We start from the raw sequence: 23,289 nt of genomic DNA, 5'->3' as shown, positions 1-23,289 counted from the left end.
AGAGTATTGTTCTAGATCTGAATTAAAGAGTGGAAGTGGTTCAAAAAATTCTTTGTAAATCCAAGAATTTAGTTTTGGGCCAAATTGAAAATGGTAACCTTAACACCCAGTGTTAGTGTCTGCCAGGATTTAAATCTAAAGAGTTTGACTATGTAAGTTAAGGCTTTGTAGAATGCTATTAAAGTGTATGAACTTGTCATTCAGCATGTGTTTGCATTATTCCAGTGGAATGGTCTTAACTAAAATTCAGCAGTTGTCTGTGGTGTATGTTATGGTTTTTATCAGGGGCGGCTCCAGACCCCAGCACGCCAAGCGCATGCTTGGGGCGGCATGCTGCGGGGGGCGCTCTGCCGGTCGCTGGGAGGGCGGCAGGCGGCTCGAGTGGACCCCCCGCAGGCATGCCTGCGGGAGGTCCACCAGAGCCTCGGGACCGGCAACCGGTAGAGCGTCTTCCATGGCATGCTGCCCTGCTTGGGGCGGCGAAATGTCTAGAGCCGCCCCTGGTTTTTATCATTGAATTTTACCTTCCAGAGAATGAAGGCAGATTACTAGAAAATAATCTCAGAGATACAGAATTATTAGTATGTTTTTGAACTTCTGTTTTGTACATGATGCTATTCTACCAGGAGATGTTGTAAGAGAGTCCTTGCTGATTTAGAGAGAATGAGTTCTACTCTTCATTCCCCAAATTCGATGTTAGCTATAAGCTGAGAGGAGGGGTTCAAATTAGGTACAACAAGCAATTAGGATGCCTTCATTATGTTATCAAGAAAGGCATAATAAGTATATGGTTATACTGTAACATTTTGTACTTCAAAACTAGAATAACTCTATGTTCCATAGGAGGAATTTTATCCTTTACGTGAGTGACCTACAATGATTGTTTTGTAATGAAATATTATTTATATTGTAAATCTCTTAAATTTTGCTGGGTCTGTAAATAGTTTTATAATTGATGATTACCAGCTAGGCTTAATTGTTTCAATGTGATCAACCTAAGTTTTAAATGTGAATCTAACTTTTTACCCCTATTAATCATAAAACTGTCTGACACAGCTTATGTACAGTAACTCCTGTTTTTTTCCTCCTATGGTGAGTCATGAGCATACACTAAGTGATTTCTAAAGGGAAAAATAAATAAACAAAACCCAATACTTCCTCCCTCTAACAATTTTTTGGAAACTAAAAATCTAGCATAGTCCAATGATCTTTTATATAATGGCGTCAATGAAAATGAGACTCAGATCGTAGTAATGTTTAAAAGGAGTTTATCAACACATGCTGCATTGTGGGGGTGGAAAAATTTGTTGGAGCAGTGGGTTTGGAACTGTGTGTACTCTACCTAGAAATTAGATATAGCAATGCTTCTGTTTAAAGTGCTCATGGAATTAAAACCAGAAACCAAAGGAATATGAAAATCTCCTTTTGTGGTGTTTACTCTCAAAGAAAAACTCCAACTCTGCTTAGTCTTTTTTTGCTTAATCTTTTCTCCTTCCAAAAAATATTTTTAGAATGAAATAAAAAAAAGACTGAAAAAGAACTATTTAAATTTTCTAGTTCAATAAATTATTTTTTTCACCCTGTCATTAAAATTTGAGGGGGGGAGGGAGAGAGAGAAACCTATGGAGCCAAATCCAGTTCCCAGTTACAGTCAGGTAACATGGGATTGCACAGCTGTAACGGAGACCAGTATTTAACCCACTCCATGCACAGTTACTGTAAATTATGCCTTGTGAAAAGAAGCTATTCCGTACTGGTGAGTGTCAGTATACAAAAGTGTCTTTTGGCTTTGATGTAACACACACAGCATCTGTTGTGTTGTTTGCAGAAGACAAATGGGCACATTTAACACATGTAAACTGGCCATATATAATACCATTTAACTCTCACATGATTCTGGGCTGTGCCTGTTCTACTCTGAAGCTAATGTTCAGTAGACTTCCACTGAAGTCAATGTTGGCTAGCATAGTTTTGGGTCTTACATCTTCCAAGTACTTTACAGACTTTTAATTATTTTTGTCAATACCTTTGTGATGTGTATAAGTATTAGTGCCAATTTTACATATGGGGAAACTGAAACACAATGACCTGTTTATTGTGACACCCACTTAAGTCTATGAAAGAGCCAGCCCTAGAACTCAGGTGTTTCTAGCACCGAGTATGTCTCTACAGGGTAGGTGTGATTGCAGCATGTTGGCATATCTGAGCCAGCACTGATCAAGCTAGCTTGCTAAAAATAGCAGCAAAGCTGCAGCAGCACAGGCAGTGGCATAGGCTAGCTGCTCAAGTACATACCCAGGGTCCCAGGCAGGCTTATACTCAGACTGTTAGCTAGTAGTGCTGCCCATGCCTCCATAGCAATTTTTAGAGAGCTAGCTTCATCAATGCTAGCTAAGGGCATTCCTACATGTAGTGTAGGGGCTGGCAACCTTTCAGAATTGGTGTGCCGAGTCTTCATTTATTCACTCTAATTTAAGGTTTTGCATGCCAGTAATAAATTTTAACGTTTTTAGAAGGTCTCCTTCTATAAGTCTATATTATAACTAAACTATTGTTGTATGTAAAGTAAATAAGGTTTTTAAAAATGTTTAAGAAGCTTCATTTAAAATTAAATTAAAATGCAGAACCCCTGGACCGGTGACCAGGACCCCGGCAGTGTGAGTGCCGCTGAAAATCAGTTCGTGTGCCGCCTTCGGCATGCATGCCATAGGTTGCCTCCCCCTGATGTAGTGTAATCACAGTTGCAATGTAGGCATACCCTCAGTCCTCGTTCAGTATGCTAGATTACACTGCCTCTTGAATATTTAAAGTGCTATCTCTCTCTCCCCCTTTGTTACCTTCTTCCTCCATTCTGTTTTCACAAGTCATTTTAATTCTTGCTTTGCTCCTTTTCCTGTGGGGCGCTTTTCTTGTTGACGTGCACATCCATTTAATGCCAAAACAATAAAGGGCTGACGGATTTTGAAAACGTAAAGAATTGTAGATATCACAGCAACAGACGGGGCTTGGATTTATGTTACTTTTTTTTTCTTACTTTCTTTTGACCCGACTTTGACTTATTACTTTTATTTTTTAAAAATCATTTAGTTTTTCAAGGCCTGTTTCTTTATAGACTGAAGCATATAATTTTACTCACATAGGTAAAAGCTGTTTGCTTAAACCTTTGCAGGGCCAGGTCCTTAGTTTTCAAGTGGATTATGAGACCAAAAAATAAACCCACCCCCCAAAACCAAATGTAGAACTGATTGTTAGAAGCTTACAGAAGAGCCTAGAGACTTTTTGTAGAAAATGTTACATATAAATGTTGCTCACTAGCCTGGATTACAGCATATGAAAGATCTATGGAGTATAAAAAGAGAGACTGCATTTCCCTGCACGCTAAATCTGTTGTGTCTCAGGAGCTCTAACATTTATCAGTTTAAAAATGAATTGTGTATAGACAAATGCATGCTACATGATTCCCCGTTTTACTAAGGAGTTAACAGTCTGGAGCTGTGCTTCATGAACCAGATGGTCTTTAACAGTAACATTGTTCATATTGTTTAGATTATCCTGTTGCAAGTACAGTGCCCCGTTTACCTTTTATGGAAGAAAGTGTGGAAAATTGACCACAGATGTAAGTAACCAAGAATGATGGCTGAGGCAATTCTTACCAGGCCTTCCTCTCTAACATGCCTGATCCTGCAGATAAAAATAAATAGAGAAATGTGAGGCAGCATGAGAAATATCTAGTGTTACCTATTTAAGTATTTAATTTGAGCTCTGTGAACTACTAAAATCTTTTTTTTTAAACTGAGACTTCTTCATATTGGATTAGTTTCAGTCATACAATATAGGCAGCCTGAATATATATTTTATCCAGGTACTAAATAGCACATAATAATATATTTTTCCATCCTGTTTGAAAAGGGAGGAGGAGAAGCCAAATACACTGACCTCAAACACAATTTCTGACCCAAAAATCTTTCTGAAGAGATTGACACCCATTTTGTGCTGTAATGAGAGAGTGTGCACTCCCCCTTAATATTGATTTGATTGGTATCATAAGCAAAGGCTGTGTCAAGTTAATTAGAGCTAGTCCATTGTTACTCCTAATAATGTATTACTGAGTTTGTGCCGTGTCTTGAAAGGCAATCTCAGATAGAAATAAACTTTTTTTAGACAAGTATCTCTTTTGCGCTGTATCTGGAATTGGAAGGTACAGTGCTTAAACAGAACAAAGGAAAATTGCCACGAATGAAAGCAATAAACCCTGTTTTATAAAGTCCTTTTATTTCCTATCACTTTTCTCCCTCTCCCTCATTTCCTTCCTCTTTTTAGGAGCTGCTGTCAAACGGCATTTACTTCTGGCAAGTGGTTCCCTTCGGAGCTGTAAAGCTGACACCACTGCATTTGCATGCAGGTGCTACTGCAACAGAGTGCAGCCCCTCTTGCCGCATGCCTCCCTGGGAGCAGAGAGGGCCATAAACCCATTCATCACTTGTAGGCCCAGAAACTGAAAAACTCCAATTTGTTTTTATAAATTAAATGTCTTGGCTTGTATCCCTTTAGCCTATGGTTGAAAACAAGATGGCAGCTTTCTTTGACCTTGTTGACAGCAACATTCTCCTTTATTACACCTAGACTTAAACAAAAGATCTTAGAAGTGTTTCCTATCTCAGTCAGTGCTTTTGAGCTTCATTCTGAGAACACAGTGAGCCTTTGGTACATAAGTGAAACTTCAATGACTTCCAGATGCGTAGAGTAGCCGAGCGTGGAACTTGGCCCCATAACTCTAACACTGTGAAATGGACACATACATAATTAATACAAATTATAATTTAAAATTGTTCTGCAGGAGAAATATCCATTACACTGAAGGAATCTCAGGAAGTTTGAGATTAAACTCCAAACTATGCACTATAAGTTACTAACATAAAAACAAAAGAGTTAGCAATTTTCCCTGTGGAGAAGAAAATAGGTTTTGACCTTTCAGATAGAAAATACAGCAATAAATACATATTTTAAATGAGGCTAAATTGTGCACTATAGAGAGTTAGTATGCCCATCTCTAATATTTGGATTAAGTTCTTGTAGATCAAAAGTAAAAATAAGTTTTAGACTTGAATGGCAGCATGGTTTAGTGGACTAAAGCATGGGTCTGGGAGCCAGGAACTCCTAAATTCTAATCCTTGCTCTCATGTGGGGTACTGGGAAAATCCTCTCTTTGTCTGTTTTCCTCATCTGTAAAATGGGGGTTGTTACAAATCCAGACCTCAAAGTGATATTGGGAGGCTTAGACTGTAGTTCTACTCTGAAAAGTGACCCGGCTGCTACTCTGAAACTTGTAAAAGTGGTGTTTTCATACACAACAAATCTGCTGCTCCCAGAGTCATATCTGCTTACTTCAGTGACAAAAATGATGTTTTACTTCTGCTAGCACTGCAGCTCTGGGAGGAGGAGGTTGATGCAATTCTGGCTAATATATCATCAACAGACTTCTTTACTAAATTAATACTGCAGGGCAAATTCTACCCTCTGTTATCTGTGAAACCCTTTTGAAGCCAATAGGATTGCTGAAGTGAAATTGAGGGCAGGATATGACTGGCAGATTCTTAGTTACTGCTAAAGATGGACCAGCCAGCATGAAAACAGCTAGCTTTAGTGATCCCTGGTTGAGTTTGGACAGCTGGCCGTTAAAAAAAATAAAATCAGCTAGTTAATATGTATCCAACATTTTGCAATAGTACATGGTAAAATCTGATAAGCAGTGATGTTTTCAAAACAACCCCCCAGATCTGACCATTTTGTCATAATTACCAGAGAAAAGTACAGACAACTGGATTTTGTGCGTGGATTGGGTATTTTTCATGAAGTTGTGCAAGGCTGATATCTTTCTCCCGCTTTTTAACTTGTTCAAACTAGTGTTGTCAGAAAAGATTGGCATCACTCCAGGGTTCTGGGTGTTCTGGTTTTAATTTTTTAGACCTGGAAGTGTAGTGAATTTTAAAGCAGAGTTTTGTAAAGGTTGGCACAAAGTTCCTGTAGTTTAATCTGGATGGCCTGGTAGATAATTGATTTTTTAAAAAAAAATCATGTAGCTCCAGAAGGATGGCAGCAGGAGAGAAATTTTCTGTTACACCCAGCCCATAGGAGTCTCCTGCTGGTCCACTGCGTGCAGGAAGTTTTAGTGGACTACAGACCTAAGAAAATAAATCACCTTTGTTATCTAGAGCTGATAGGTGAAAGGATGAACAGAGAATTACTGTAGTTAGCGCTGCCTTATGGGGCCATTGCTATAGTACACCAAACTTTCTCAGATATTTGGTAGCATGCTAGGTATACCACAAGCTCAAGGGCAAGTGCTGAAGGCGTGTTAGCTTCTAGGCCATGTAGAGACTAGCATCTGGTGGGTTCACAATAAGTATCATCACACAGCTCAATAGAAAGGATTTTAATATACTAGAACTGGCAGAAAGAAAAGGGGAAAGAGAGACCCTCAGTATGATGGCTTAGTCCAGGGGTTCTCAAACTGGGGGTCAGGACCCCGCAGGGGGTCACGAGGCTATTACATGGGGGGTCGTGAGCTGTTAGCCTCCACCCCAAACCCTGCTTTGCTTCCAGCATTTATAATGGTGTTAAATATATTTAAAAGTGTTTTTCATTTATAAGGGAGGGGTTGCACTCAGAGGCTTGCTATGTGAAAGGGGTCACCAGTACAAAAGTTTGAGAACCACTGGTTTAGTCACTTACCACTGAAGATCAACACAGTAATTACTTACTCTGTTGCTAGAGAATTGTTCAATTAGAGGGGCAGAAAGATAATAACCTGCACAGCAGACTCATAGTAAAGGGAATTGCTTAATTTTTTCCCTTATTCTCTGGCATCCTGCTTCCCTCATGCCTAGTCCACAAAGGAAAGGGAACGATGTTAAAACTAGAGATGGGCCCAAACTGGTAACATTTCTCCACACCCTTATACTAGACTTTGATGGTTTAAATAAAATAGAACTCAGGAGCTGACCCATACCAGGTCTGGCAAAACCTATGAATGAGGCTTTCTAAAACAAAGAATACCTGCTTTGCTTTTTATGGGTGATAGGTCAAAGCGTCATACTTTTTTTTATTTCTCACCTCCTCCTCCCTAAACGTGGGACCAAATGGGAATAGATCTGAATCTGCCTCTGGTTTTACAGAATCAAACCCCAGCTTATAAGGTTATAAAAAACATGACGTTCTTAGCTCAGCTCTCTACAAAACATGTTCTTTTGGGCTTTTATAGGGCCTTTGAGGTTCCAGAACTGAATCATTCACTTTTTTCAATAAACTAAATGTACCTATTGAACTTTAAAAGGGCTCTGTGATCTGAATCCTGGCATAAAACTTTTTGGGGTTCGAGTTCAGTATTCAAATACTTACAACAAGTATAAGTTTTATACTGTGTGTCATAGTGTCATCCTTCTGTTTCCCCAATCCCAAATGTACATGGCATCAGTTAAAAAGCATGATAAACTTATGAAAACAGCCAGACTGGCTCCCTAAAGCATCTATATAACTCTCCGAAAGTCAAGGTAATCCTTGATTCAGAGTTGCCTTAGTGGGAGTTAACCACTAGGTCTGGTAGAAAGGAAAGCAGCATTATATATATTTACCACATAATCTAAAAAGCCACTTGTGTTTGTTTTTACTCGAACTGGTAACAAAATATTCTCTCTGCACATGACTCGTAGTTTCTATCTTGTTTGTTTTACTAGTTTCTATCTTGTATTCTGGTGGTTTTTCTTCTTCAAAAGTTCTGCGACTCTAAATTTAAGCTTGGAAATGCAAGCCCTTCTGGAGAGGCACTGTGACCTTGTGGCTAATGCACTGAACTGGGACTCAGGAAGACCTGGGTTCTATTTCGAGCTCTGCCCCTCGCCTGCTGGGTGTTTTTGGGCAAGGCACTTCACTGCTTAGTCAGTTTTCCTTTCTGTAAAAGAGGGATAATAATACTTACCTTCCTTTGTAAAGTGCTTTGAGATCTGCTGATGATAAGAACTATGTGGTAGTATTATTTTATTTTTAAAATATTGTAGAATAGAGGAAAGAGAGACTTTTTTATTTTTGGTACCCAGTAAAAATGAAAAGATTTTTTTTTTCCTTTGAGAATTACCTTTTCACAAACTATGCAACTATTGGTGGAAGCCTGTTTCCATGACTAAGACTATAATGAAAGCATCCACCAACTAGGGTTCCAGGAATAACCTACACATTTGCTGCAATCAGCCAAAAACATAGAGACTGTTATTGAGATGAGTGGTTTTGGTTAATATGCATCATGAAGCAGAAAAAATTATGCCTATGTATTTCAGGGCAGAGGTAATTATCAAGAAATTGTGTGTAGAGAGAAATAATGTATGGTTAGGGAATAAAAATGTAAGCCTTGAACTTTCTATCCTGAACATATAAATCACTGCAAGTTTTAAAGCTCTTGCATGACTCATATAGAGAGGTCATTGACCAAATTTGCTGATGCAGGCAGGATGAAACAAATTTGGCTACATTTTTATGATTTTTTTTCCTGCTGCTGTTAGCTTTTTTTATTTAACCAAAGTAATACAATTTTCCAGAAAACTGTAGCAACTCTGACATATGGAACTGCTAACCAATTCACTGTCTAGGTGCATAACTGTATGGGAACAGTGGTTGCCAGTAAATTGCTTACTGTGTGACAGGAAAGTAGTTTCTCACAGGAAACTTACTGCCAGCTAGGTAATATTCTAGAGAGAAAGCAAGAGAGAACAAAAAAGAAGTGGAGCATATAATGCAATTTCGCAGATAGGATCCTGAGATGAAGAAATTGGAGTCCAAGTTAAGTAACAAAGAGACAAAGGGAAGGCAGAGAAAGTAACAAGAAAGGAAAGATGGTCTTGTTCAAGTACAAGTCTGACGGTCAAGAGGCTTCAGCTCTATTCCTGGCTGTGTCAAACAGACCTTGAGCCAGACTATGACCTTACTCACACCGGTGTAAATCAGGAGTAATTGCACTGCAATTTTTCACCTGTGGACGTGAGATCATAATCTCTAACACTGAGCAAATTACCTCGTGCCAGATTCTGCTAGACATACTCTCCTGAATAGTACCTTACTTCGCAAGTGGCCCCGTTGAAATCAATAGGAACTGTAACACCGGAGGAAGATGCAGCTTATATGAATAAAGGTGGCAGTATCTGGCAGTTAATCTCTTTACGACTCATTCTGATCTCCGTACTACTTTTACACCATTGGAACTCTGTTGACTTCAGTGTAGTTTCTCTCCCTTTCCACTGGCATTAGTAAGGTCAGAGTCAAGCCCTTTGTGCCTCAGTTTCCTTACCTATGAAACAGTGATAATTCTAAACTACTTCATTACTCAGTATATCTGGTTAGTCAAGCTTTAGACCAACATGTGACCTGATTTAATAGCAGGCAATGGGAGATACTGGATTGAAGAGGGGAGTTATATTGTTGAGCATTTCAAGTTGAAAAGCTTACAAGCGGATCTTTTGGTAAGAACTGGGAGTATCTCTATGGATGTAAGGCACGTGAATATAAATATAACAATAAATGTGATTCTTTCATCCTGTGTATTTAGACTCCCCAAGCTGCTTGCAAGATGAAGGTTGGTGGTCTTGTCATATATTTATTCACACTTGGACCTTTGCAAGAGGCACAACAAATAACAATTGCGTAGCTGTGGGTCTGTCGACCCACTAAGAGTCTGTCTCTTAATCTGAAGTCATTTTTTATATGAGTGAATCATGTTGTATTAGTGGTAATTTATTTCAGTACACAATATAATGATAAATTAAACAGTAAAAAGTCACCAGAATCAGATGGTATTCACCCAAGAGTTCTGAACAATATAAAGAATATATGAAATATGAAAGAACTCAAATATGAGAACTACTAACTTGCCATCAACAGCCTCAGGAACACATGCCTAGAACCCCGACCAGGTGTATTCTGTTTGCTACCCAAGATCCATAAACCTGGAAATCCTGGACGCCCCATCATCTCAAGCATTGGTACCTTAACAGCAGGATTGTCTGGCTATGTGGACTCTCTCCTCAGGCCTTATGCTACCAGCACTCCCAGCTATCTTCGAGACACCACTGACTTCCTGAGGAAACTACAATCCGTCGGTGCTCTTCCAGAAAACACCATCCTGGCCACTATGGATGTGGAAGCCCTCTACACTAATATTCCATACAAAGATGGATTACAAGCCGTCAATAATAGTATTCCCGATAACATCACAGCTAACCTAGTGGCTGAACTTTGTGACTTTGTCCTCACCCACAGCTATTTCACATTTGGGGACAATATATATCTTCAAGTCAGTGGCACTGCTATGGGTACCCGCATGGCCCCACAGTATGCCAACATCTTTATGGCTGACTTAGAACAACGCTTCCTTAGCTCTCGTTCCCTAACGTTCCTACTCTACTTGCGCTACATTGATGACTTCTTCATCATCTGGACTCATGGAAAAGAAGCCCTCGAGGAATTCCACCGTGATTTTAACAATTTCCATCCCACCATCAACCTCAGCCTAGATCAGTCCACACAAGCGGTCCATTTCCTAGACACTACTGTGCTAATAAGCGATGGTCACATAAACACCACCCTATACCAGAAACCCACTGACCGCTATACTTACCTACATGCCTCCAGCTTCCATCCAGGACACACCACATGATCCATTTTCTACAGCCACGCTCTAAGATAGAACCACATTTGCTCCAATCCCTCAGACAGAGATAAACACCTACGAGATCTCTATCAAGCATTCTTAAAACTACAATACCCACCTGCTGAAGTAAAAAAACAGATTGACAGAGCCAGAAGAGTACCAAGAAGCCACCTACTACAGGACAGGCCCAACAAAGAAAATAACAGAACGCCACTAGCCATCACCTACAGTCCCCAACTAAAACCTCCAGTGCATCATCAAAGATCTACAACCTATCCTTAAAGATGATCCCTCACTCTCACAGATCCTGGGATACAGGCCAGTCCTTGCTTATAGACAGCCTCCCAACCTGAAAAAAATACTCACCAGCAGCCGCACACCATACAACATAAACACTGACCCAGGAACCTATCCTTGTAACAAAGCCCGATGCCAGCTCTGTCCACATATCTATTCAAGTGACACCATCATAGGACCTAATCACATCAGCCACGCCATCAGGGGTTCGTTCACCTGCACATCTACCAACGTGATATATGCCATCATGTGCCAGGAATGCCCTTCTGCCATGTACATTGGCCAAACCAGACAGTCGTTTCACAAAAGAATAAATGGACATATCTGACATCAGGAATCATAACATTCAAAAACCAGTGGGAGAACACTTCAACCTCTCTAACCACTCAGTGACAGACTTGAAGGTGGCAGTTTTGCAACAAAAAAACTTCAAAAACAGACTCCAAAGAGAGACTGCTGAACTTGAATTAATATGCAAATTAGACACAATTAACTCAGGCCTTAACAGAGACTGGGAATGGCTGGGTCATTACACTAATTGAATCTATTTCCTTATGTTAAGTTCTCCTCACACCTTCTATGGGTCATCTTAATTATCACTTCAAAAGTTTTTTTTCCCCTGCTGACAATAGCTCATCTCAATTGATTAGACTCTTCCTGTTGGTATGCATACTTCCATCTTTTCATGTTTTCTGTATGTATAAATATCTCCTGTCTGTGTGTTCCATTCTGTGCATCTGAAGAAGTGAGCTGTAGCTCACGAAAGCTCATGCTGAAATAAATTTGTTAGTCTCTAAGGTGCCACAAGTACTCCTGTTCTTTTTGCGGATACAGACTAACACAGCTGCTACTCTGAAACCTAACTTTGGTATGTAACCTCTTCCTTAAATCAGCCTCTGTACCAGATGGGTGGTGAATAGCTAATGTAATGCCAGTTTTTTAAAAAGGCTCCAGAGATGATCCTGGCAGCTACTGGCTGGTAACTCTAACTTCAGTACCAAGCAAATTGATTGAAACGACAGTAAGAACAGAATTATCAGACACATAGGTGAAAGGGCTATGTTGGGGAAGAGTCAACACAGCTTTTATAAAGGGAAATCATGCATCACCAAACTATTAGAATTATTGGAGAGGGTCAACAAACGTAGATAAGAGTGATCCAGTGGATATAGTGTACTTGGACTTTTTCAGAAAGCCTTTAACAAGGTCTCTCACCAAAGGCTTTTAAGCAGAGTAAGCAATCATGGGATAAGATGGAAGGTACTGTCATGGAGGAGTAACTGGTTTCAAGATAAGAAAAAAAGGGTAGGAATAATTGGTCAGTTTTCATAGGGCTAAGTTTGCAGATCATACAAAATTAGTCAAGATAGTTAAGTCCAAAGATGACTGCAAAGTGTTACAAAGGGAGCTCACTGTGACTGGACAACAAAATGGCAGATGAAATTCAATGTTGATAAATATAAAGTGGAAAACATAATCCCAACTACACATACAAAATCAACTTTTACCCCTCAAGAAAGAGATCTAGGAGTCATTGTGGATAGTTCTCTGAAAACATCTGCTGAGTGAGCAGCAGCAGTCAAAAAAGCTAACAGAATGTTAGGAACCATTAAGAAAGGGATAGATAATAAAACACAAAATATCGTAATGCCGCTATATAAATCCGTGGTTTGCCACACCTTGAATACTGCATGGAGTTCCGATTGCCCCATCTCTAAAAAAAAATTAGAATTGGAAAAACATACAGAGAAGAGCAACAAAAATGAATAGGGGTATGGAACAGCTTCCATATGAGGAGAGATTAAAAAGACTGGGACCGTTCATCTTAGAAAAGAGATGAATAAGAGGGGATATGATAATGGTCTATAAAACCATGACTGATGTGGAGAAAGTGAATAAGAAAGTGTAATTTACTCCTTCACATAACATGAGAATGAAGGGGGTCACCCAATGAAATGAATAGGCAGCAAATGTTTAAAATAAAAAAAAACCACACAAGAAATTACTCCAGCAAGAGTGCGCAGTCATCTTGTGGAGCAGGGGATGTTGAGAAGGCCAAAAGTATAACTTGGTTCAAAAATAATTAGGTAAGTTCATGGAGGAAAGGTCCATCAATGGCTAATAGTCTAGATGATCAGGGAGTGCAACCCATTGTCCTTTCACCTTTGACTGCCAGAAACCAGGACTGGACGATACAGGATGGATCACTCTATAAATTGCCGTGTTTTTTTCATTCCCTCTGAGGTATCTGGCATCAGCCACTGTTGGAAGACAGGATACTGGGCTAGGTGGACGCTGGTCTGACCCAGTATTGCCAATCTTTTGTTCTTAATGTTTGCTATCCTGGGCTTCAGGCCTCTAGAATTGCTGAGCTTGAATGTTACCTGCCAATGTAACACTTGCCATTTTCCCTATATTTTCTTTGAAGATTTTTTATATTTGCACTTCTAAAAATACAACCGTCCACTCTTTTTTGCAAAATGCTAATCTGTTTCAGCACAATTCATGCGTGGATTTTACTGCCTCTTAAGATTCCCGGTGAAAATGCGTTTTTCCAAAGCCCTCAGTGTTAGCCTGATTTTTCTCGCATTGAAATCTGAGTTTTGTTGAGAGCTTTTGAAAATGCAACCCTCTACTTTCACTCCTAGCTATTGCGAAGAGAATTTTGAATGTCTAGCGCGTTGTGTTTTCTAGGCCAGATTCTTGACCATGCTTAATGGCCCTTTGCACTGGCTGCTAGAATGGTGCTAAATGACTTTAAACCAACCCTGCTGGAACTCATAAAACCACCATGGCAGGTTTTCACCATCTGCTCCCCCACCCTCCATGAGAGAGGGGATATGTTAGCAGCACGAAGAGATGTTCCAGGGTGTGGTGCTAGACAGGGCCGCCCAGAGGATTCAGGGGGCCTGGGGTCTTCGGCGGCGGGGGGGGGGCCCACTTTGACGGTAATTCGGTGGCAGGGGGTCCTTCCACTCTGGGACCCACTGCTGAAGTGCCCTGAAGACCCCTGGCAGGGGCCCCCCACTACCGAATTACCAGAGAAGACCCGGCACTTTGGCAGGCGGGTCCCGCTTCGGCGGTAATTCGGCGGCGGGGGGGGTGTCCTTCCACCCAAAGGACCCCCAGCTGCAAAAGACCCGGAGCGGAAGAAGCTCCAGGGGCCCGGGCCCCGCAAGAGTTTTTCAGGGCCCCTGGGGCAAGTGAAGGACCCCACTCCAGGGCCCCCCACTTGCCTGCACTCCTCTGCGCGGCCCTGATGCTAGAAGGCACAACACTGTACTGTCAGCAGAGCAAAGTCTGTGAGAACACTGAGGCAGCTTTCTTTATGAAAGGGTCATTTTAGCCTCTTGCTTCTCCTTATTTATACAGTGTGTGTTCTTTTTTCCCCTTTGACAAGATTCCTGTCTTTTTCCATTCAAGTAGATGAGATTCAGATATTTTTAAGTGAATCTGCATCTTTTTGTGATCTATGCACCCTTAAAATGCCCAAAGGGGAGTTTGACAGACACAATACAGGTGTGGGACTTAGAGACTATAAGAAATAGCCTGACTGGCTTTTAGTTTAAAAACAACAGCAGCTTCTCTTATATTATTCTGTTGTGTTTTAAATACCGTGCTTCACAACAGTATAGTGCTAAGGAAAGTATCGTCCTCCAGGGTGCGGCAGTAGGGATGCCTGGGAGTGGTAGAGTTTGGGGGACGTTCCATCAGTTTTTCACCCTTCAGTCCTGATGGCAAGTTTCAGGGCTCCTAATAAAAATTAGAGAAACCTCAAGGCTTCTTAACGTTCACTTGCAGTAACTTCCACGAACTAGTGAGACAGATAGTGTGGCCTAGTGGAGAGGGCAATGGACTGGGGTTCAGTTCCTGCCTGTACCAGTGGTGTTTTGGGTGGCCTTGGGCAAGTCCTTTCACCACTCTGTGTTTCAGTTTCCCCATCTGTAAAATGGCAATAATGGTACTTTGACTTTCTTTGAGATCTGTGGATGAAAAAGTGCTGTATAACAGCTAGGTATAGAGCAGGTGTGGCTGACCTGAGTCTGAGAAGGAGCCAGAATTTACCAATGTACGTTGCCAAAGAGCCACAGTAATATGTCAGCAGTCCCCTCACCATCTTCCCCTCCCTCCCCACTTCCAGCATCTCCCACCCACCAGCAGCCCCACTGATCATCACCTCCCCCTCCTTCCCCACATCTCCCGATCAGCTGCTTCATGGCATGCAGGAGGCTCTGGGGGGAGGAGCAAAGGCACTGCAGGCTCAGAGGAGGGCAGGAGTGGGGGCAGGGCCTGTGACAGAGCCAGGGGTTGAGCAGTGAGCACCCCCTGGCACATTGGAAAGTTGGAGCCTGTAGCTCCAGCCTGGGAGTTGGTGCCTATACAAGGAGCCGCCTATTAACTTCTGAAGAGTCGCATGTGGCTCCAAAGCCACAGGTTGGCCACCCCTGGTCTAGATTCTGATTCCTCTTATGCATAGTGTGCAGGGAGAGGTGGTGATGCAAAGCTGACTGCTCTGGCTTTGTTACCAGGGGATTTCTCTGCACGCAACTAGCTCACTGTCCATTTTTTACAAGGTAGAGCGCAGAAGAAAGAACAGCATCCAGGATCAGGCCCTGTAATTTTTTGATAGATTTTATTAATATAAACAGAAGGCCAAATTATTTACTTGTGCAAATTTGGCTTAGTATTTTTAAAATATCCTGGCATAACATCATGTTTATTAAACACCAATTTCTGAAACCAAATGCTGGGTTTGTTGCATTATCTGTTTAAACTGGAAGCACATCACTTCTCATATAATCAACAATTTAAAGATGGTCCATAAATCATTAAATTTTATGACAAATGAGGTTAGACAAACATCATTTTTTCTACTATCTGGATTTTTTCAGGACCTAGATAATTTTATCTCATTTACATCAAACATGCAGGTAACTTTAGAATTCTGTGTCTGCATTATTTCTAGGGAGGCATAATACAATTACAAATGACAGTAATTGACATTGCATGCTTTAATTAAATTTCCTCCTCTCTGAACCAGAACCTTTTAACCAAGCATTGCAGTGCTATTTCTGTATTTATATGTTACATGGGTTAATGTGCTATGTAGCAGATATGGTATTTATCCATTTTCACAAATTAAGCTATCAGTTTCTTGTTGACTTTAAATTGTTTCCTATATTGATGGCCAAAACCACTTGAAAAAGATTTCCCTCCTGTCTTTGATAAACTTCCTATTTTCATAAAGCTGAAAATTGTGGGGCTGACAGTTTGGGAAGCCTAGGCCCAAAGCATCTCTCCAGTATGCTGTTCTTTTCTGCAGTGATTTCTGCTTAGGGCAAGGGGAAGCACATTTTCTGAATCTGAGACTAATAAAATGATTGATTTTCTTCTAGATTACAGGAAGTAGAAGTGAAATCCTATTTGAAGTTGTTTGTGGGAAGCAAAAATGGATTGACAGGAGGGTGTTCTTACAAAACTTTGCTCCCCACCCCCAAGCATGTGCTTCAGACTATGAATTCTAAACTTCCTAACTAAATAGACTCCTGCAAGTGTTATACCTCTCAGAAAACAACCCCATTTCAATTATTACCAAGCTCTCATTCTTGCCCCCTGTACCTACACTCAGGTATATTAGACAGGGTCCTCCTGGAACTACGGTAGGTACAAGCAGTGTTTTAAAGATGAAAGACCAAGAAAACTTTTGGTATTTCATCCAATTTTTTCCACAATTAACTGGTGTTGCTCAACATGGCAGCACTTCCACCTTCCTGCTCTTTGAGGAAGTGGGTGCTGATGCAGTATGCCAGGTGGATAACCCTTATTATTGTAGAGGGCCACACAGCAGCAGAACTTCCAGGAGGAAGGCTGGAGCTCAGTGAACAGCCCATCAACCACAGCGTTTTCATTAAGGAACATATGTGAGTTAAGTGCTCAACTTAAAGCTCCCCTGTGGCTACACCGTAATGGGTGCAATTCAAGAACCTTATAGAGTACATTGTATTTTTAATATGATGGGTCACTTCAGAACCAGGACCAAGGGTGAGTGGTGGTTTGTAGCGCAGCTGAATAACTCTGAGTAAGAAGCACCCCGCAGTGTCCATTTATGACTTTGGCAGTGGTAATACTGATGAAGTTTAAATGGAAACTAGAAAGGTAACCACTTTCTGCTGCTCAGGATGGAGCCAGTCATGTGTCATTTCCTCCTTGTGCTCCAAGTGGAAACAAGCATTCAGGAACTTTTACAGCTTCTTTTTTAATATCTTCATAGCAATTCAGTTTTGACACCAAGTCAAAACTGATTATTATTTCATCTGGTCCTCTACTAAGCCACAATCACCCTAGAGGGGAAGAGGGTTATATATTTTCCTTTCCCAGTTGTGTTACTGTCCTGTTGATGTCTCATGCATATTCACGCCTTGCCCTCCAACTTTCTGTATGTGATTGTTCCCATTTTAGGGCCTGATCCTCCTCCTGTTGGAGTTTTACCATCTATTTCAGTGGGAGTAGGACCTATAGCTGGAGAAGAGGCACAGTGGATAGGAGTGGAGTTTGAACTTCCCTTGTACCATATTACACTTGCATCTCAGTTCTGGAAATATATTTTATTGATTTGGCTGCTTACGTTGATTTTCACTCTTCAACCATTTTTAGTTTTTTTTATCATTCTGCACCTCTGATTTTTCAAAACCAACGCAGGCAAAAAACAAGGTGTTTCATTTCCTGTTGCCATGTCTCCATTCTGCTCTACCCCATCATTTTAGGATAACTATGGTTCTATCCCAAATTGTACGGGGGAAAATATCAGTTATTCAGCATTAGAACTGGACTCTGAGATTGCATGAAATTACATGCCTCACAGACGCCATTCGAGTCTTTCATTCGATCATATGACAGGTAACAAAAGATATAGTCAAAGCTGCATCTTAGCTCTGCAGACAACAACTTGCCAAGCTGCGAAAGGCAGATTTAGTTTGTTTTGCAGATGGTCTATGAGTCTCATGTGGCATCATATTAAATTATATAGGCAGTCAGTCATTTGTTCTGAAGTGATGCACTGAGCTGAGAGATGTATCAGGAGCCTTCTGTTGAAAAACAAGCTCTACAGCTACGAATACAGCTTCACAGACCAGTAACAAAAAGGGGGCCTACAAGGAAAAGTACTTGAAGTACCTTACAGACAGCTAGTTCTCCTTGTACAGATAAAATGAGGGTGACTTGGAGAGTGTACAATGGGCTGTGGAGCCCTTTGCCCTAAAGGTAGGAGATCCTACACTACTTTGTCATTGTTTTTCATGTTGATTTCTATGGTGTCTGAGTATTACTTTCTGCACTTATACTTTTGTAAGGGGTGTTAATTTTCGTTTTCTAATATTTTAAAATTGAGGGCGGGTGGTTAGTGTCCTGTAGCCTTGGTCAGACTTTGCACTGTGAAGCTCCCACCAGTCAACAGTGGAAGACAATATTGTAGTTTGTTCATTTCAAATATTATTCTGGGTCTAAAATATTTCTACAATATGAGATATTAACTAGGGCATGATTCTAGACCCACTGAAGGTCAATGCAAGTGTTACTATTAACTTCAATGAGCACAGGATCAGGCTCTTAGTAATATCTGAACCAATATGAAATAAACTTCAGAGTCTGAATTTCTACATGGGGATAAATTGTTTAATTTAGTCAAAAGCATGTTTCAAATGAGGATTTTCAGATGAGTTGTGTGGAAGAGGATACTTTAGTTTTTTGTATTCTTTTGACTTTAGTAAATATTTCTTAATACAAATAGCTGTAAGTAATTGTTGTTTTCAATCCACAAGCCCTTTTGGTACATAAAGCAGTTTAAATAACCTGCTATTGAAATTAAATCAATATTTATGGCTTTAACATCTTCAAGTTGAAAATTATGTTCGGAGACCTCTGAATTTGTGTTAATGCTATACAGGAAAATCCATTTAAGATTATTTACTCAGATTTTAACATGTGCCCAATGCAAAGTGGCAAAACTTTGAATCTGCACAAGAGTTACTATTAGTCTTAATATTCTGGATGTTGAAAAAAGTAGCTGGATATTGAGGGGTGTGAGTGAAGTACATTTAACAGGCAGTATGTTGGAAAGAACAACAGCAAATTATGTGCAGTGTGTGCAGTTCACAATACAATTTATTCCTATAATGCTGTTGCTGATATTCTGTACCACTTGTTTTCTAATTTAACAACATACTAATACTGTACTCAAACAAATAACACCAGTACACCACTTACCTGAGAAGAGGCAACTGGAGGCTAGAGCAGGTGGTTGGGTTTGGAAAGAAAATACTGCAGATTGGGAATGCACAAGAGGATTTATGAAGGGTTTATGAAGAGCGTTTCATAGGGCATGATGAAAATTCCCAGAGCTGAGATGTAGGAGGTAGGATGGTCTCGTGATTATGGCATAGGACTGGGATGGGAATCGAGGTTTGGGTGCTATTCCTGTGTGACTACAGGCAAGTCACTAGGGATAGATTTTTAAATGCCCAGTTTACCTTCTACAGGTACAGATTATCTCCACAGACAGGGAGGCTGAGTCTTGACCCAATTCAAAATGTATCTCTTAATTTCTTTGTGCACCACTTTCTCCCATCTGTAAAAGGGGCATAGTAATAATTTCCCACTTCCCTGGGATGTTGAAGCTAAATGAATTAACTTTGATAAAGTATGTTGAGGGGTTAAAATGGGAAGCATATTAATTGAAGAGTAACTCAGTTTCCCCAGGCCAGGATCCTGGACTCTTGTTTTGGTTTCCCAGACATGCTACTTGCACCTTTCTCTGCCTCCAAGTTTTCTGAGAACATCTTCTTTTTAAATTTTCAGTTTAATTTTAAAAGCAAAGCATAAAAACCTTATTACTGATTGAAAAGAGTAACAATGGCCCAGAGCAGTGGTTCTCAACTTTTTACATGTTGTGGGCCGTCTATGCAGCCCACAATGTGCTACCTGGGCTGCAGGGGCTGGGTGGCAGGCAGTGGCAACCTGGACCTGTGCCATGCGAGGGAGGCTGGCTGTCCACCCCGGAACTGCACCGTGTGGCTGCCCTGTGCCCTGTGGGGCCAGCTGGGAGCCCTGGACCCTGGGAGAGGGCCAGCTGCCATGACCCGGGCCTCCGCCCCTGCGGGGTGGGCTGCCTGCCCCAACCTTTGGCCTCTGCCCCTGCCAGGTGGGCCGGCTGCCCCAGACTCCGGGTCCCTGACTGTGCCACGCCAGGCAGCCGGGAACCTGGCGAATCCTAGCACGTGGGCCAGCCTTTAGCACACAGCTGAGCTGGGCTGCAGCTGTGTGCTAATTGTCCTGCAGGCTGTCCACGGGTTGAGAACTGCTGGCCCAGAGTCTCAGCTGTGGCTAGTACACATTAGGTATAGCTGTGAAAGAGGGGGACGCAAAAGATCTAGCTTAGGCTCTCTGATTTCTGGAGCTGGTTCTACAGCTGGGGCATAAATTAAAGAGCATCTGGGCTGTTCTAATCTATGTCATACGACTAGGCCCTCAAGGGGCTTTCCACTAGCCAGGAATTGCCAGAGCTCTAATGTGCTCCCACCGTGCCCTTCCAATCCCTGAAATGCTCCTTAGCTTGTGGACAACAAGGATGGGAGCTATGCTAGATGAGGGCTCCTCTGTGCCAGGGAAATTCCCAGCTAATGAGATTCTAGCTCGGTTCTGACATGCTGCTTTCTCTTATGAGTTTTTACAAACTTTGGATTTCTTCACAAAGTGCACCAAAAAGGCAACTGAAAATGAGGCATTCTTGGCCTTGTCAGGTGTATAAAGCGATTGAGTCCTTACTAGAGGTATTTCTGTATCATCATCAACCTTTAACACATGCCCCACTGCTTTTTTTACATTTTAAGTTACATACTTCCTGTATGCTACTCTTAACAACATCTTGCACTAATGCAACACCATTCATTAAAGGAACTGAATGCTCTAACTATACACACATTAACTGAGCCTCATGACAGCACTGTGCCAAAGGTAAATAGTATTATGACTCTTCTGCAGAAGAGTAAAGATGTCCAATGCTGCAAAGAAGAATAGAGCCCAGAATATCTGACTCCCTGTACATTGCCTTAACCACTAGGCAGCATGGCCTCTCAACAATGAAGCTACAGTAATAATTGCTTATAATCTGTCTTTGGTTTATCAACATACAGATTTCCAATGGCTTTCCACTGTCAAGGTTTCTGGGCCTTAAAATGAACATACTTTGATAGATACTCCATGTTATTTCTATCACATTAAAACATGTAGACATGTACTTTTCTTGAAGCAGTAAATTACAAAACAGAATCCTAAAGTCTAGTTGATTCAGAAATTGTTAATGGGTTATAGAACCTGCTGGCTGTAAGAAAATAAAAAATCAAATTGGGAATTCCTGAAGCACTTAGGCTATGTAAATAAGAATAAATGGCAGTGGCAGTAGGGTAGAAGAAAAATCACCAGTTGCCTGAACTAAGAATCTTGAAACAGGAACTAACTTGTTAGGCAGGATCTCATATTGAATTACCCTGAGAAGGATGAGACCAATACATATATTCTTCCCATCAGCACACGGCAGTTAATTCAGTATCTTCAAACACAGTGGCTTGTCTGAGATCATGATTCCCAATCTGTAGGTCCTGACTCTCGAGAGAATTGTAGAGAGCAGGCAGGTCACAGGAGATTACACAAAAATATTACATTTTACAAAAATTAAATGCATGTAAAGCGATTTTTAAAACTGGATGCACAAGATAATCCACTAATGGTGTGCCCATTTAAGGTGATCATATTGCTGAAATGTGAGACCCCAGTTAGATGTTCAACTAGATGCAGGACAAGTGAAGGATGTGAGCATGTGAAGCAGGCTACTAATAATTATGACATACTTGTCTGCTGTATCCTTCTCTGTTCTAATCTCCCCAGGTCACATTGATCCTGTCTTCCTTTGTGTTTGAGACTCTTCCGGTTTGGTATCATCCACCTGTTTTATCATGGTTAACTTTGTACTAAAGAAATCACAGAGGAGAAGAACTTGAAGACCCTCATGGCAGAAAAGTTGATTTGTTTTGTTCCCATTGGTTGTAAAAATATCTGGAAGTTCTACATAACTCTTGGTCTTCTGTCAAGAAAAGACGTTTCTTAAAGACCACCAGATATTTGTCCATTATGAAAGAAGCAGCTCCAGGAGCTGCAATTTCAGAACTACAGTTCTGTTCTGTGCATACACTATGTGTTTGTCTTGGGAAAGGAACTTTAGTTCCCTTGCGAATGTAACATATATGCAATCATTTCCCTAAATCCACTTGAAAAAAAAGCAAGGCAGATGATGGGAATACAGTAGGGTTAACATTACTTTTTCTCCTTCAGAAAACAAGGCTTGTGTATACAAGGACAAATGAGCAAGAGATTCAGCAAATCATTGTCACGCTATTAGTAGAACAAATGTGTGCCCTTACATTCCTGAGAACTATTTTTGTGATTTCTCTGAGGAATAGACAGAACTTTTTGAACTGGAAAAGACTTCTTGGAAAAAATCTTTGGTTTTGTCTTTTCTGCATGAATGCTTCTTGTTGATGTTGGATAAATTGCTTGGTAATTCAGAGAACATTAGAGGAAAATCAATCCCATAAAAAAAACTCTCCCTCCCCTCCCCCCATTTAACTCAGTTTTTGGAAACCAAATAGTGTAATGAACTGGCTGCCTTCTATTGGCTGGAATCTATTGGCTGCTCCTGTCTCTGTTTATGACTCTATACTGCAGGCGGCTACCTGAGATTTTCTTTTAGCTCAAGTGGTAGAAGCCTATGCTTACGGGGAACGGATGTGAGTTCTATCATTGCTGTCACCATGAAGTTCTGAGTGGATATGGCATGCAGCATAGTGAGAACTATAAGTCCTACTTGGCAGTAGATTTGTCTCGATGATGACATGAATTTTTCATGCAGTGGTATCAGTAGCAGACCAAATAATAACTTACAGCTGTCCCCTGCCACTGCTGAATTGCGTAAGAGCCAACAGGGCATTAAAAATTGAGGCTATTTCCAGGAGCTTCCATCTAGACCAGACACTTTATTAGTCATGGTATGTTCTGATAGAAATCTGGAGCAGTCGTAAAATTTCTGAATGGTACTATTTGTCCTTCTGCTGGGGAATTAAAAAGTAATTTGGATTCTTATCTACCTGTCTTCCCTACCCCACCTCACGTTTTTTTCAAGAATATTGAAAACCCGTACGTGAGATGACATGTTTTAATAGATATGTTGAGAGACTCCAAAGGAATGAATG

The 23,289-nt window shown here is 40.9% G+C and overlaps 1 protein-coding gene across 2 annotated transcripts in view; it reads left to right on the top strand.

Moving 5' to 3' along the window:
• The window catches only part of PARVA (parvin alpha), a 101,452-nt gene that overhangs the window by 40,219 nt on the left and 37,944 nt on the right, over positions 1-23,289 (top strand). Inside the window, exon 1 of one of the 2 annotated variants that reach the window (XM_030560345.1) lies at positions 18,056-18,250. The exons of the other annotated variant lie outside the window; for it this stretch is intronic. Coding sequence (XP_030416205.1) covers positions 18,223-18,250 — 28 coding nt within the window. The 5' untranslated portion in view covers positions 18,056-18,222. Of the gene's footprint in view, positions 1-18,055; positions 18,251-23,289 lie in introns of those variants that run through there. 2 annotated transcript variants of the gene reach the window in all.

This window comes from Gopherus evgoodei, chromosome 4, assembly GCF_007399415.2.
Source record: "Gopherus evgoodei ecotype Sinaloan lineage chromosome 4, rGopEvg1_v1.p, whole genome shotgun sequence".
In the NCBI taxonomy this organism is placed as follows: Eukaryota; Metazoa; Chordata; order Testudines; family Testudinidae; genus Gopherus; species Gopherus evgoodei.
This window is presented reverse-complemented; position numbering and strand designations above follow the sequence as displayed.